Below are 16,625 nucleotides of genomic sequence, written 5' to 3' on the forward strand. Positions count from 1 at the left end.
CAGCCACAGGCTTTGAGCATCTCCATTGTCCACTTCTTGCTCTAGCTGACAGCTGTTTTGTGCAAAGAGCTGCTTGTGCCAGGACTTTGCAAAAGTTGCTTTCTGACTGATGGTGAAAGACACCTGCCATCATGATAGACCAACTTAACCAATATTTGGCAGTTAGAAAAAGGACAAGATGTGTTGGGCAAAAATAAGATGATGTTCACTTGGCATAGATTTTGTTGCACATGTACGCATTGATGTTTTGAAATGTTTGTCTGATAAATTTCCTATTCTTTCAGTTTGCAGTGCATAGAATTTACCAAATGATTGTCAGGAAGGTCCATTATAAATTTTCTTTCAGCAGCAATAAATCCTACCACCATCGCGAGTTCTTGTGTGCTGATTGGATATGTAGACTTTATTTGTAAGGTAGATGGTGCCTTGTAACGTCACTTTCATTATTCAGTACTGGAAAGAACAAGTGATATGTTGATGTTCAAAACTGGGATCTATTTGCAAATGTTTTTTCAGAGAAACTCTCAGTAATTAAAGAACTCTCAGAAATTTAATTGGAATGCTTTCCTGGCCACAAGAAAGAACAAGCATTTGTATTTACCGTTTTTGAAGGGTAAGAGGGGAGAGATCCAAAGGCTTTCCATCTTTGAATATTAATGCACCAGAACACTTGCCTTTCCAGAATCACTTACATAGTGAAGTACATGGTTAATAAACATTTGAAAATTCAATACTTCTGGCCTCAGCAGCCAGGAGCTGTGGTCATGCGTTTGCGTGTGTGTTTATGTGTTTATTGGGGGGGGGGGGGGGGTCTATTTCCGATGAAGGCCTTGTTGGTCGAAAGCTTACTTTCTGACAGTATATTTCTTGTGCATGTGGGCGACTCAGCATCTCTGCCATACGGTGAGTTGCAGTTGTTGTTGTTGTTGTTGTTGTTGTGGTCTTCAGTCCTGAGACTGGTTTGATGCAGCTCTCCATGCTAATCTGTCCTGTGCAAGCTCCTTCATCTCCCAGTACCTACTGCAACCTACATCCTTCTGAATCTGCTTGGTGTATTCATCTCTTGGTCTCCCTCTACGACTTTTACCCTCCACGCTGCCCTCCAATGCCAAATTTGTGATCCCTTGATGCCTCTGGACATGTCCTACCAGCCGATCCCTTCTTGTAGTCAAGTTGTGCCACAAACTTCTCTTCTCCGCAATCCTATTCAATACCTCCTCGTTAGTTACGTGATCTACCAACCTAATCTTCAACATTCTTCTGTATCACCACATTTCAAAAGCTTCTATTCTCTTCTTGTCCAAACTATTTATCGTCCATGTTTCACTTCCACACATGGCTACACTCCATACAAATACTTTCAGTAACGACTTCCTGACACTTAAATCTATACTCGATGTTAACAAATTTCTCTTCTTCAGAAATGCTTTCCTTGCCATTGCACTCTACATTTTATATCCTCTCCACTTCGACCATCATCAGTTATTTTGCTCCCCAAATAGCAAAACTCCTTTACTACTTTAAGTGTCTCATTTCCTAATGTAATTCCCTCAGCATCACCCGACTTAACTCGACTACATTCCATTATCCTTGTTTTGCTTTTGTTGATGTTCATCTTATATCCTCCTTTCAAGACACTGTCCATTCGTTCAACTGTTCTTCCAAGTCCTTTGCTGTCTCTGACAGAATTACAATGTCATTGGCGAACCTCAAAGTTTTTATTTCTTCTCCCTGGATTTTAATACCTACTCCAAATTTTTCTTTTGTTTCCTTTACTGCTTGCTCAATATACAGATTGAATAACATCGGGGAAAGGCTACAACCCTGTCTCACTCCCTTCCCAACCACTGCTTCCCTTTCATGCCCCTCGACTCTTATAACTGCCATCTGGTTTCTGTACAAATTGTAAATAGCCTTTCGCTCCCTGTATTTTACCCCTGCCACCTTCAGAATTTGAAAGAGAGTATTCCAGTCAACATTGTCAAAAGCTTTCTCCAAGTCTACAAATGCTAGAAATGTAGGTTTGCCTTTCCTTAATCTTTCTTCTAATATAAGTCTTAAGGTCAGTATTGCCTCACGTGTTCCAACATTTCTACGGAATCCAAACTGATCTTCCCCGAGGTCGGCTTCTATCAGTTTTTCCATTCGCCCGTAAATAATGCGCGTTAGGATTTTGCAGCCGTGACTTATTAAACTGATAGTTCGGTAATTTTCACATCTGTCAACGCCTGCTTTCTTTGGGATTGGAATTATTATATTCTTCTTGAAGTCTGAGGGTATTTCACCTGTCTCATACATTTTGCTCACCAGATGGAAGAGTTTTGTCAGGACTGGCTCTCCCAAGGCCGTCAGTAGTTCTAATGGAATGTTGTCTACTCCAGGGGCCTTGTTTCGACTCAGGTCTTTCAGTGCTCTGTCAAACTCTTCACGCAGTATCGTATCTCCCATTTCATCTTCATCTACATCCTCTTCCATTTCCATAATATTGTCCACAAGTACATCGCCCTTGTATAGACCCTCTATAAACTCCTTCCACCTTTCTGCTTTCCCCTCTTTGCTTAGAACTGGGTTTCCATCCGAGCTCTTGATATTCATACAAGTGGCTCTTTTTTCTCCAAAGGTCTCTTTAATTTTCCTTTAGGCTGTATCTATCTTACCCCTAGTGAGATAAGCCTCCACATCCTTACATTTGTCCTCTAGCTATGCCTGCTTAGGCATTTTGCACTTCCTGTCGATCTCATTTTTGAGACGCTTGTTGCCTGCTTCATTTACTGCATTTTCATATTTTCTCCTTTCATCAATTAAATTCAATATTTCTTCTGTTACCCAAGGATTTCTACTATCCCTCGTCTTTTTACCTACTTGATCCTCTGCTGCCTTCACTACTTCATCCCTCGGTGCTACCCATTCGTCTTCTACTGTATTTCTTTCCCCCATTCCTGTCAATTGTTCCTTTATGCTCTCCCTGAAACTCTGTACAACCTCTGGTTTAGTCAGTTTATCCAGATCCCATCTCCTTAAATTCCCACCTTTTTGCGATTTCTTCAGTTTTAATCTACAGTTCATAACCAATAGATTGTGGTCAGAGTCCACATCTGCCCCTGGAAATGTCCTACAATTTAAAACCTGGTTCCTAAATCTCTGTCTTACCATTATATAATCTATCTGATACCTTTTAGTATCTCCATAATTCTTCCATGTATACAACCTTCTTTTATGATTCTTGAACAAAGTGTTAACTATGATTAAGTTATGCTCTGTGCAAAATTCTAACAGACAGCTTCCTCTTTCATTTCTTAGCCCCAATCAATATTCATCTACTATGTTTCCTTCTCTCCCTTTTCCTACTGTCGAATTCCAGTCACCCATGACTATAAAATTTTCATCTCCCTTCACTACCTGAATAATTTCTTTTATCTCATCATACATTTCTTCAATTTCTTCGTCGTCTGCAGAGCTAGTTGGCATATAAACTTGTACTACTGTAGTAGGCATGGGCTTCATGTCTATCTTGACCACAATAATGCGTTCACTATGCTGTTTGTAGTAGCTTACCCGCACTCCTATTTTTTTATTCATTATTAAACCTACTCCTGCATTACCCCTATTTGATTTTGTATTTATAACCCTGTATTCACCTGACCAGAAGTCTTGTTCCTCCTGCCACCGAACTTCACTAATTCCCACTATATCTAACTTTAACCTATCCATTTCCCTTTTTAAATTTTCTAACCTGCCTGCCCGATTAAGGGATCTGACATTCCACGCTCCGATCCGTAGAATGCCAGTTTTCTTTCTCCTGATAACGATGTCCTCTTGAGTAGTCCCCACCCGGAGATCCGAATGGGGGACTATTTTACCTCCGGAATATTTTACCCAAGAGGACGCCATCATCATTTAACCATACAGTAAAGCTGCATACCCTCGGGAAAAATTATGGCTGTAGTTTCCCCTTGCTTTCAGCCATTCGCAGTACCACAACAGCAAGGCCGTTTTGGTTAATGTTACAAGTCCAGATCAGTCAATCATCCAGACTGTTGCCCCTGCAACTACTGAAAAGGCTGCTGCCCCTCTTCAGGAACCACATGTTTGTCTGGCCTCTCAACAGATATCCCTCCGTTGTGGTTGCACCTACGGTACGGCTGTCTGTATCTTTGAGGCACGCAAGCCTCCCCACCAACGGCAAGTTCCGTGGTTCATGCAGTTACCCTTTTCATAATGTTGACTTCACAGAATAATGTAGGTGGAGAGGTAGAAATTGACGCAAGTGCTTGAAATGAAATGGGGTTTTATTGAGCCGGAGAAAAAGTATTATAAATGGCCAACAGATGGTGCATTGTATGATACAAAAGCAATAATTACCATAATTACCGTGATGATCTTTATAACAGATGCTCAGCACGTTGGCCATTGTTCATCAACAATACCTGTGGTTGAGGGACATTGTTGTGAACAGCACTGTACAGCATATCAGTAGGTATGGTGAGAAATAGCTGTTGGATTTTGTCTTTTAGCATCCATAATGAGGTCGGATGATTGTAGTAGATTTGAAGACTTCAGATAACACCACCAATAATCACTCAGATTGAGGAATGGGGGCCTGGGAGGCCAAGCATTATAGCTGCACAACACCACGATCCTCACCAAACGATGTGTGCAAGAGATCTTTCACAAGTGTAGCAGTATGGGGTATAGTACCAGCCTGCATAAAAGTTGTACCTTCCACTATATGTTTGTTTATCAGCCATGCTAAGGTGATGCAGTTCTTTATCACAGCAGCATACCTCGCACCTGTCACACTAACAATTCTCATGTGGTATTACTAACACATTGTTGTCCAGCGCCATCTATTTAGCTGCTTTTTGCACTTGTTTTTGGTTTCAGGCACGTGTGTAAAGTTTTACCTCTCTTCTTTTGGGTCACCCTTTATTTTGAAGAAATAATGGAAGTTGCTGTGAGTGGTTACCAAATGCGAGCGTTGAATTTTTTAATTCACTTCCTAATGATGAAAAAAATTCAAACCTTGTAGAGGCCATGTTTGTTTAAGGATATGCCAACGATTTAATGAATATGACTACGTAGTCCTCAAAATGCCTGTTTCCTACAAACATGATTCCCAATTAAAACACCTCAAAATTGGCTTCCATATTGTTTAACCCTCGCATGGTATCAGCTCTGGAAAATTGTATGTCTGGGGTCTTTTTTGACCCCAAAGTGATTCTTCCAACTTCATGTCAGTAAAATGTAAAATACACTCCTGGAAATTGAAATAAGAACACCGTGAATTCAGTGTCCCAGGAAGGCGAAACTTTATTGACACATTCCTGGGGTCAGATACATCACATGATCACACTGACAGAACCACAGGCACATAGACACAGGCAACAGAGCATGCACAATGTCGGCACTAGTACAGTGTATATCCACCTTTCGCAGCAATGCAGGCTGCTATTCTCCCACGGAGACGATCGTAGAGATGCTGGATGTAGTCCTGTGGAACGGCTTGCCATGCCATTTCCACCTGGCGCCTCAGTTGGACCAGCGTTCGTGCTGGACGTGCAGACCGCGTGAGACGACGCTTCATCCAGTCCCAAACATGCTCAATGGGGGACAGATCCGGAGATCTTGCTGGCCAGGGTAGTTGACTTACACCTTCTAGAGCACGTTGGGTGGCACGGGATACATGCGGACGTGCATTGTCCTGTTGGAACAGCAAGTTCCCTTGCCGGTCTAGGAATGGTAGAACGATGGGTTCGATGACGGTTTGGATGTAACGTGCACTATTCAGTGTCCCCTCGACGATCACCAGTGGTGTACGCCCAGTGTAGGAGATCGCTCCCCACACCATGATGCCGGGTGTTGGCCCTGTGTGCCTCGGTCGTATGCAGTCCTGATTGTGGCGCTCACCTGCACGGCGCCAAACACGCATACGACCATCATTGGCACCAAGGCAGAAGCGACTCTCATCGCTGAAGACGACACGTCTTCATTCGTCCCTCCATTCACGCCTGTCGCGACACCACTGGAGGCGGGCTGCACGATGCTGGGGCGTGAACGGAAGACGGCCTAACGGTGTGCGGGACCGTAGCCCAGCTTCATGGAGACGGTTGCGAATGGTCCTCGCCGATACCCCAGGAGCAACAGTGTCCCTAATTTGCTGGGAAGTGGCGGTGCGGTCCCCTACGGCACTGCGTAGGATCCTACGGTCTTGGCGTGCATCCGTGCGTCGCTGCGGTCCGGTCCCAGGTCGACGGGCACGTGCACCTTCCGCCGACCACTGGCGACAACATCGATGTACTGTGGAGACCTCACGCCCCACGTGCTGAGCAATTCGGCGGTACGTCCACCCGGCCTCCAGCATGCCCACTATACGCCCTCGCTCAAAGTCCGTCAACTGCACATACGGTTCACGTCCACGCTGTCGCGGCATGCTACCAGTGTTAAAGACTGCGATGGAGCTCCGTATGCCACGGCAAACTGGCTGACACTGACGGTGGCGGTGCACAAATGCTGCGCAGCTAGCGCCATTCGTTGGCCAACACCGCGGTTCCTGGTGTGTCCGCTGTGCCGTGCGTGTGATCATTGTTTGTACAGCCCTCTCGCAGTGTCCGGAGCAAGTATGGTGGGTCTGACACACCGGTGTCAATGTGTTCTTTTTTCCATTTCCAGGAGTGTATTTCCACAAAAATAATAATGGTTTTTTGAGAGACCCATGGACAATGTTGAAATTACAGTTCCTTAGTTGCTTCCTATAATTAAGTTTCGTATAAGTTGCAATTGTGTGCTAGCTATGTCTGAAATATATTTTAGTTTGTTTTGTTCCAGAAATTGTTTTAAAACACACTATTTAACAATACTGTAATTAATTACTCTTAAAAAGCTCATTGTGGCTCAAAAAACAGGTAAGCCATTTTCCCACATGCCTTGTGTGAGCCACGTATTATTAGTAGACCAAAGAATGCCTACAGTTCTGTAGAGTCAAGTTCAATCCAGTGTTCAATATATGGGTGTAGAATTTTACTATCATCTGCATGATTATTGATATGCATTACTATTACACCCTGCATGTGATGGGTAGTAAAAAGTCTGAGACAATCTGTCCGTGTCTGTAAGTTTTGGTCTAAGGTAACATGGAATATGTGCAATTTCATGTGTTACATTCCTTGAAATGGGCTTGTGCACATCAGGGCCGCGCGGAGTGGCCACGCAGTTTGAGGTGCCATGTCACGGATTGTGTGGCCCCTCCTGTCTGAGGTTCGAGTCCTCCCTCGGTCATGGATGTGTGTGTGTTTTGTTCTTAACACAAGTCACTTTAAGTTAGTTTAAGTAGTATGTCTAGGGATCGAGAACCTGGGCAGTTTGGTCCCTTAGGAATTCACACACATTTGACTATTTTTGCACATCAGGTGGTACTATGTCCTATGTTATCTTTCCACTTCTAGATACAAGAATAGGTGCATTAGTTTCCTGACTACCATTATCATCATCTGCACATTCACTCACATCCACTTTATCTCAGACCTGTACATCTTCTCTTATCATATCGGCATCAGCATCACTCTCATCCTCATTTCCGAAAATTGATTCATTATCAGTATCACTCTTCAGTAAATCTGCTAAATCCTACTTGAAACTGTAGTCCCTTTCAAATCGTATTTCATCATCCATGACAAATAAAATGTAACACCACGTCTTACTCCAATTAAGCAGTTCCTAACTGTGAACTTGTCATGACAATGCACATGTGTGTATTTTCTACAAATTATTTACTACAATATACATATAAATGTCTGTTTATAGGGATAATTGTTTCCAAGTTTTTATTTTTGTAATAAAGTAGAAGTATAACATCGTCCCCACTGCAAAAATTTCAAATTATTATACTATGAACCTTGATATAACCATAATTGTTTTACCCAATTATTATAAAAAGTCCACACAGGCATTTCTGGAGGATGAGAAGTCTACATCCACATTAAAACTGTTTCTTTGTAGCTAAACAAGCCGTGAAGTGTAAGAAGACCTCAGACACCATGTGAGGGTTAAAAATTGAAGTTTTTGTAAACCCACATGATGAGCCAGATACAACAGGCATACTGGGTTGCACCCTCAAATCAGGCTGACAAGCCTTATGGTCTCCTTGCACTTTCTGCACTTACTTTTTTATGTTATTTATTGATTTTTTTCTTCCTTTTTGGAATCTTTTTTTTATATGTTTGGAAAACTGACAATGTTCTCACCTTAGAGAGCCCTTTCTTCTCTCATTAATCATTTGAATGTTTTCTTCAGCCAGCTGCTTATTGATGTGCCCATTTTCTCTTCATCAATAACTTCAAAGTTAGTTTTGACAAATATCTTTTCAAATTTAGGAATATATTATAGCCTCAGACATACCACTCCCAAAGGGATCATGAAAATGAAATTAGATTTATAACAGCACACGCAGTCCTTCCCATATCACTCCCAAAGGGATCATGAAAATGAGATTAGATTTATAACAGCACATGCAGTCCTTCCCACAATCCCAACATAAATGGAACAGGAAGAAACCACAATATATTGGATTATTCTACAGGAGGAAATACCATGTACCATGCACTTCACAATGGCTTGCAGGGTACGAATGTCAATTAGATATAAACACATCTTGTTTTTCTTTCCCCTGAAATCTTGGAATGGAATCTCATAGTGACATGATCTTTAATCATTTATACAGATATTTGCAGGGCGTTGTGCTAAACCTTACTAAAGTATTAAGTCTGTGATTGGTCTTTATTTCATAACTGCTTCATTCCATTTTGCAGTGATCACTACAGCAACCCCATTTTGACTTGTATAGGTAACACCACAGAAATAAATAAACTAGTCTGAAAAGTTCATTACATTTACTGCAAATGTCTGTCAATCCCAGTATTGCAGTTCGAGGTCTCAAGTATTCTTTTCTAAAAACTTGTAGTTTTACTTATTGTTTCACTCCTAAATAATTTACGTGAGTTACAGTGAATGAAGGAATAGATTTTGCTTCAACTGTTAAATTTTATTTTATTTTTCCAAAATTTGTCATTTGTAGTAAAAATACCATTGTCAAGCGGCAACTGCAGTCAGATAAAAAATGCAGTCTTGATTTTTCACGATATGTGCCAGCGTACTGTATCACTGTACCAGTACCTCGAGAAAAGCAGTAATGTTTTAAGACGTCTAAATTTCAGAAACCCCTACCCTCACCACCACCACCACCTCCACCTGCAAGGTCACATTGACAGAACATACATAAACATGGGGAACATAACGGAACAATCACACACTGCTATAATAGAAAAATTAATCTCACATCTGAGATAATAAGTGTGCATAAGCACATCTACCATACTGGTGCCTATGCATAGATTAGATTAGATTAGATTAGATTAGATTAGATTAATACTTGTTCCATAGATCATGAATACGACACTTTGTAATGATGTGGAATGCGTATGTCATAATGCAAAAGAAATGACACACAGTCTACATACAAAGCTATTTACACAGAGAGAATCAAACAGTGGAAACTCCAGGTAGAAATAGCAACAATGTAGGGAAAGATAATTGGTATGTACCATAAAGATTACATGCTAAGTTGCAGACAGGTGCCATTAAAAGACACTTACACATAAGATTCCGGTCTCAGCATTTGTCGGAAAAAGAGAAACGCACACCATTCATTCACACAAGCGAACACACTCATGCACACATGACTGCCAACTGCAGCAGCTTGGGCCAGAATGCAACGATCACATGGAATGATAGCAGCAGTGTAGAGGGGATGTGGAAAGGGGAAGGAGGAGGGGGGGGGGGGTGAGAGTGTATGGGTGGGAGGAGAAAAGAGTAGTGTAAGAGGACTAGAATACCAGCAGGCACAGCATCAGGTTGTGGGGCAGAAAGATGGGGAAAAAGTGATTGAAAAAGGAGAGGAGTAGGGAAAGATAGGCGTGTGCATTTGCAGAGTGTGGCAAACAGAATGTAGGAGACAGGAATGGGGAGGAAGTGATAGTGCAGAAGGGGGGTGGAAACTGTTGGGTGGAGGGTGCAGGGACAGTATGTTATCATAGGTTGAGGCCAGGATACTTAAGGGAGTAGAGTGTGTTGCAAGGATAACTCCCATCTGCACAATTTAGAAAAGTTCCAGCCTTGAAGGAGTGCCTCCTTCGTCACCCAGTACCACGCTGGAACGGAACAACTGAACCACATCCTTTGCCAGGGCTTTCATTACCTATCATCATGCCCTGAAATGATGGACATCCTATCCAAGACCCTTTCCACTCCTCCTAAAGTGGTGTTCAGTTGTCCACCCAACCTCCTTAACATCCCGATCCATCCCTATACTACTCCCAACCTCAACCCCAACCCCTAGCCACAAGGATCGTATCCCTGTGGAAGACCCAGGTACAAGACCTGCCCTGTCCACCCACCAGTGCTTCCTATTCCAGTCCTGTGGCAGGTAGGTTTGTCCTACCACATTAGGAACCGGGCCAGCTGTGAAAGCAGCCATGACATTTGCCAGCTTTGCTGCAGTCATTGCACATATTTTGCTATTGGTATAACATTCACCAGCTGTTGATTTCAATAGCTGCTTCACTACCTGAGTCATCTGCATCCTCCCTTCCACTACCAGTTTTTGTGAACTGTGCAGATGGGAGTTATCTTTAGAACACATTCTCTGCTCCTGTGATTATCCTGGTGTCAACCTACAGTAACACAGTGTCTCCACATTTTCCACCCAACAGATTCCACCCCCCCCCTCCCCCCCTCTCCATCCTATCATGTGCTCATGTGCTCTGCATTCCCATCTCCTACAATCTTAGTTTGCCACCCTCTGCCAATGTACCTGTCCATCTCCACCTCCCCCCCCCTTTTCTTTTTCGCTACATTTTCTCCACCTCCTTTCCCCACAGCCTCATGGCACTGCACCTGTTGGCATTCTAGTCCCTGCATGCTCTGTCAGACAGCACTCCTATCTGCCATCACCTGTACACTGCTATCCTTTCCCCTTCCCACTCCCCACCCACTCTAGATTGCTGCTACCACCCTATTTGATAGCTGCATTCTGGCCCGAGCTGCTGGAATCATCAGTCATGTGCGTGTAAAGTAAGCTTGCTTGTGTAAATGAATGGTGTATGTTTGTCTTTCTCCAATGAAGGCTGTGGTTGAAAGGTTTTAAGTAAATGTCTTTTAATTGTTCCTGTCTGCAACTTAGCATATTATCTTTATGGTAAGTATCTTTCTAAACTGTTATTAAGAAGAGAATTTTTAATGTAAGTAAATAAATTACAATTTGCCTACATTGTAGGAACAGCTAAAACAGAGAAGTAACGTAAGGCAAGTACCGAAATTGACTAGTTTTGGAAAACAAAAACTCTGTAAGAGTCATGGTGAAATGTGTTCCTTCATGGTATTTTGATCCTGTTCTATTTTAGGATGCAATTTTATAGATTTGATCTTGGTGTGTTGAACTGGCTGGCAGCATGTGTCTCTTAGACTATATTTAAACACTCTCTTCAGTGTCTGTGCACAGTATTCATGAAATTTGTCTGATTTGGTTTTCATCTCCACATATACCGAATTCTTCAACTAAAAAAAACTTTTTTTTTGCTCCCTTTCTTTAGTTGCGTATCAAGTTGATGGTTTCAAGTAGCTGCCAACAGAAAATGTCTGCTTGAAACTTTCAAAAAAAGTATTAGCAAGAGCCAAACTCACTGCATCTGACATTGTGTAGCAAAATGTACCAACTCTTTAACTGACAATTATTGACTTATGAAATTGCTTTTATTTATGCACATTCTTATTGTTATATCAGTGGAACGTAAATGTGTCTTCGTAGCAATGATGATCCCTGGTTTATATTGCTTGCATTAGCTAATGTAACACATACAAATAATGTTTGAGTTCTGTAATACTATTGTCAATCGCTTTCCATTTTACAGGGCACCAGAATTCCCCAAGAGGATAAGAAAGAGTTACCGAAACGACATCCAACAGGAAGTGTCGGCAGAGGTCGAGGTATGAGTGGATATGGCAGAGGTCGAGGTATGAGTGGATACAGCAGAGGTAGGGGTGTAAGTGGATATAGCAGGGGTCGGGGGGTAAATCGATATGGCAGAGGTCGGGGTGTAAGTGGATACAGCAGAGGTCGAGGGAAGAAAATGGTTTTCAACAAGCGGCGCGTATGGGTGTATGATAAGACACCATGTGATGTTTGTGGTAGAATTTTCACATCGAATTGTGGGATGCTCATCCATCGAACACATGCCCACAAATAATAAGTTGTGTGATTGTGTGTAACATTCAAGATTGATGAATTCTTGTTGTCAGAAGTGTAGACAATATTGTAACAGTGGCCGTAACTGTGACATTCATCCACCCATGCTCCATTTTAAGGTAATGGAAGTTATAAGATCAAATATAATGTTTTGATATTTTTTCCTTAAGTTATTAACTTCTGAGGTAATTTGTTCTGAGAACTGTGTGTAAAGAACAGTTTTTTCTATGAGTGTTAATTTAAGGAGCTAAAACATTTACGTATTGTGACATTTGAAGACATGTTTGAGATTTCAGTTTATCAGACTAATATTGATATTAAAATCATGTGACTGAATTTCACTGTGGCAATAGGGTGGTACTGGAATTTCAGTGAATCCTTGAGAGATTCTTCAGATTATTAAAAAGACATCTTCTGTTGTATCTATTTCCATTATGTTCCTATAAAGCTTATGTTATAAATATAATTGTGTGTGGTTGACTTCCGAAAGGAAAATTTGCGTTGATGATAAATGCTACTTCTGCCGTCAGAAAAGGTGTATTGTTTCTGATTGCTTAATAATAGTAAAGAATATGTGTATGTACTACTTTTAATTTTTCATATGAGAAATACAGTGAACTGTTTCTTTTTTTTCCCCAAATTATTTCCATTTGATAAAGTTCCAGTTTTTTTTTGTCGAGAGTGTCTGTGAATGTGCATAATTTTTGTTAAATGTAGATGGAATTGCAAGAAAATTTTATGATAATTTAGTTCTAGTATAATATTTTGAGTACTGTAGATAAAATGAAATTGAAATAATATAGTTTATTCCAATTTCTGTTCTTTCACAATAGTGGTTGTAAAATAATGTGATCTATTGAATGGTTAACAAGAGCCTAGTTCATCTTGCACAGTCATGAAGCAATAATAATATATATTTTCAGTATTGCAACAGCATTCTTTGACCACTTATTGCATGACTTTACTGGGAAGAATTACTGAAGACTGTGAGATCACATTGTAGACTGTACAAATAAAATAATTACTGGAACTACATTTATATTTGAGTCTATAAATAATTAACACTCAGATTTGCAATACTACACTCTACTATTGAATTCTCCTATTAATTTGCGTAGGCTGTAGCTTTCTTACAGTCAGAGTGACCTCGTTTTAATAATCTTTCATCAAGGTTTCATACTGAAGAATCACTGCCACATGCACAGGTAGTGATATTTAAGGAGAAGTTCTGATGAAGTCTAATTTGGTTGGTAATTATAATTCCACAAAAATTGTATGTACTGATTGATTTTAACTTTCAATGATCTGAATCGGAGGTGAAAGGAAAAGTAACTGGAAGGGTTGATCGTCGTAGCCATATGGTCATACTGAAGAATCACTGCCACATGCACAGGTAGTGATATTTAAGGAGAAGTTCTGATGAAGTCTAATTTAGTTGGTAATTATAATTCCACAAAAATTGTATGTACTGATTGATTTTAACTTTCAATGATCTGAATCAGAGGCGAAAGGAAAAGTAACTGGAAGGGTTGATCGTCGTAGCCATATGGTGATATGCTTAAATATTTAAAAAAGTTATGATTCAGAGAGGCTGTAAATACAGTTAAGTTGCTGGGTATTGATCTTTCTTGATTTCTGTAACTATATGGGAGTGTCAAGTAACTATATGAGTGTGTCAAATTTGACCTTCAAAAGAGCCAAACTCTCCATTCTGAATAGAAACAAAAGAAAGTGTGGTGCCCAGTTTCCACTTAAAACCAATTTGAAGAAATAATTGGTAATACAGCATTTCGTAACGTGTTTCATTGTCCATTTGTAGAACACTTAATTGCAACAGAATAAGAAGCGTACACAAGTTGAGAGAACTCTTGATATTCAGTATCAGTGCTTAAGCAAAGGGAGGCTGATTGTGGTAAGAATGTACAGGGTGTCCCAGCTATCTTGTCCACCCAAAATATCTCTGGAACAATAACAGCTATTGGAAAACGACTTTCACCAGTATCAGTGTAGGGCTGGGGCCCATGAATGTACATATTTGGAAACATTCTAAAACGAAAGCATATGTGTTTTTTAACACAAACTTATGTTTTTTTAAATGGACCTCCTATATTTTTTCTTTAGCAATCCATAGCATGACAAAGCACACACACAATGGCGTTGATTGCATCGCAATATTCCCATTAAATCCCGAGGTATTAAGATGCGAAGTTGACTCTTGAAACACCCGACATGCGCTGCTAGCGCACGTCCTGAGGCTCAGGCATGAACCCAATGCTGCCCGTAATCGCAATGTGATTGACATGTGTAATCACACCTCCATACTTATCAAGAGGTCCGAAACGAATAATACGGTCTGCTGCCATCAGCACATAATGGTTTCCCTCTTGCACGTTTTACGTATCTACGTACACAATATGAGCCAGTACCGGTCAGTGTACACCCGCCAGGTTGTCTTATTTATCCTGCACACCCAAAATAAGCTTTATCTAATGCATTATATGACCCATTGTGCCTGTCGCGCAGGGCCTGGCTCTACCTAGTCAAGTGTCCAACGTAGTTCCCACTACTGCCACAGTTACCACTTCGCCTTGTTTATGATTTGCGACCCATGCAAACTCCTGTACTCCACCACCCTCTGAGCACCCCATTTGTTGTTGCTTTGGCGTGCAGTACACCGCTTGCCAGTGTAGTCGTGCATCAGAGTAATCTAGTGACGGCACGGAGGTAGTACACATTGTGAATAAACGTTGTGTTGTGGAACTTATACTGTACAGTATAATGTACACACATGAAGATATGGTATAAATGCTGCTGATCTATGGAGAATGTACGTTGATGGGAAATACGTTATGAGATTGCTTGTTTGTTGATAGTACTGTTAGCGAACATTATGATTATTCAGTTAATATGTCTGTTTTCTACCCTACTCTACATACCTGTACTGTACCCTGTTGTAGGTGGACGAAATGCTGTTCAGGCCGAACGACTGTACAGAAGACGATTCCCTGACAAGCCATCACCTTTGCGCCAGATGTTTGGTCGTCTCACATCTCGTCTACGTGAAACGGGAAGCTTAAATCCAAGACCTCAACATCGTCCTAGAACACGCACAGATGAACGTGCTGAAGTTGCTGTGCTCGCTACCATAGCTGTGAATCCTCAAATCGGCACATGTAAAATTGAACATGAAGTTGGTGCGTCGAAATCAAGTGCACAGCGTATTCTTAAATGTCATAAATTTCATCCTTACCATGTTCATTTACACCAGGATCTTCATGGAAATGACTTCCGCAATAGGGTAACATTTTGTCGGTGGGCTCAGCAAAAACTTCTGACTAATCCAAATTTTTTTGCAGATGTTCTCTTTACCGACGAGACATCATTCTCCAACAAAGGAATTGTCAATATGAGGAATATGCATTATTGGTCCGCAGACAATCCAAAATGGCTCCGTCAGGTAGAGCATCAACGTCTGTGGAAAGTTAATGTTTGGTGTGGGATTATTGGAGATACCGTTATCAGACCTTTCTTTATAAATGGCATCCAAAATGGCAGACAGTACTCCAGATTTGTACGACACAATCTTCCTGTTCTCTTGGTCACCGTACCTCTGAACCAGAGAATGGTCATATGGTATCAGCATGATGGATGCCCTGCACATAACGCCTTACGAGCACGATGACTTCTGAACTGTAAGTTCCCTGGTAGGTGGATTGGACGAGGTGGCCCAGTTAGGTGGCCTGCCCGATCTCTGGACCTTACACCGCTGGATTATTTTCTTTGGGGAGCAGTGAAGGATGCTGTTTACCAACATGAACCAACAACACCAGAGGACATGAAGCAACGCATTATTGATGCTTGTACAGCCATCAAAGAGGAAACAGTAGCACAAAGTAGGGCATCCTTCATCCGCAGAGTGACCCTACGTATGCAAGCCAATGGGTATCACTTTGAGCACGAGATGTGAAAGCTATGTTTAGTATGTAGTGCTGGTATCACAGTGGAAGTTTCTACAAAGGGCCATTTTACCCAGTGATGTTAAGAAACATTTGTTTGCAACAATTTGTCATTTAGCGCATTAGATGAACATAACATTGATAATTATGTGATGATAAAACTAATTGGTTAAACATGTTTACATTCATCTTCTATGTCCTACCTGAACTTCCCAAATCAAAACATGTTTACCTAAACAACGGTAAAACTTTTAGTCCACTTGCTTGTTTCACTAAAACCATCAACATGAATTTTACTATTACAAGTGAATGATTAACTGTCACTTGCGCTAGATCTACAGTAAAGTAAAGTGTTAACGTTGAACGGCATTGTC

At 41.2% G+C, this 16,625-nt stretch overlaps 1 protein-coding gene across 1 annotated transcript in view; it reads left to right on the top strand.

Annotated features, from left to right (window-relative positions):
- The window catches only part of LOC124594908, a 79,911-nt gene extending 66,581 nt beyond the window's left edge, over window positions 1-13,330 (top strand). Inside the window, exon 6 of the mRNA XM_047133388.1 lies at window positions 11,961-13,330. Coding sequence (XP_046989344.1) covers window positions 11,961-12,296 — 336 coding nt within the window. The 3' untranslated portion in view covers window positions 12,297-13,330. The remainder of the gene's footprint in view (window positions 1-11,960) is intronic.
- The last annotated feature ends 3,295 nt before the right edge of the window (window positions 13,331-16,625 follow it).

The sequence above is a fragment of the Schistocerca americana genome, chromosome 2 (genome assembly GCF_021461395.2).
Source record: "Schistocerca americana isolate TAMUIC-IGC-003095 chromosome 2, iqSchAmer2.1, whole genome shotgun sequence".
Classification (NCBI taxonomy): domain Eukaryota; kingdom Metazoa; phylum Arthropoda; class Insecta; order Orthoptera; family Acrididae; genus Schistocerca; species Schistocerca americana.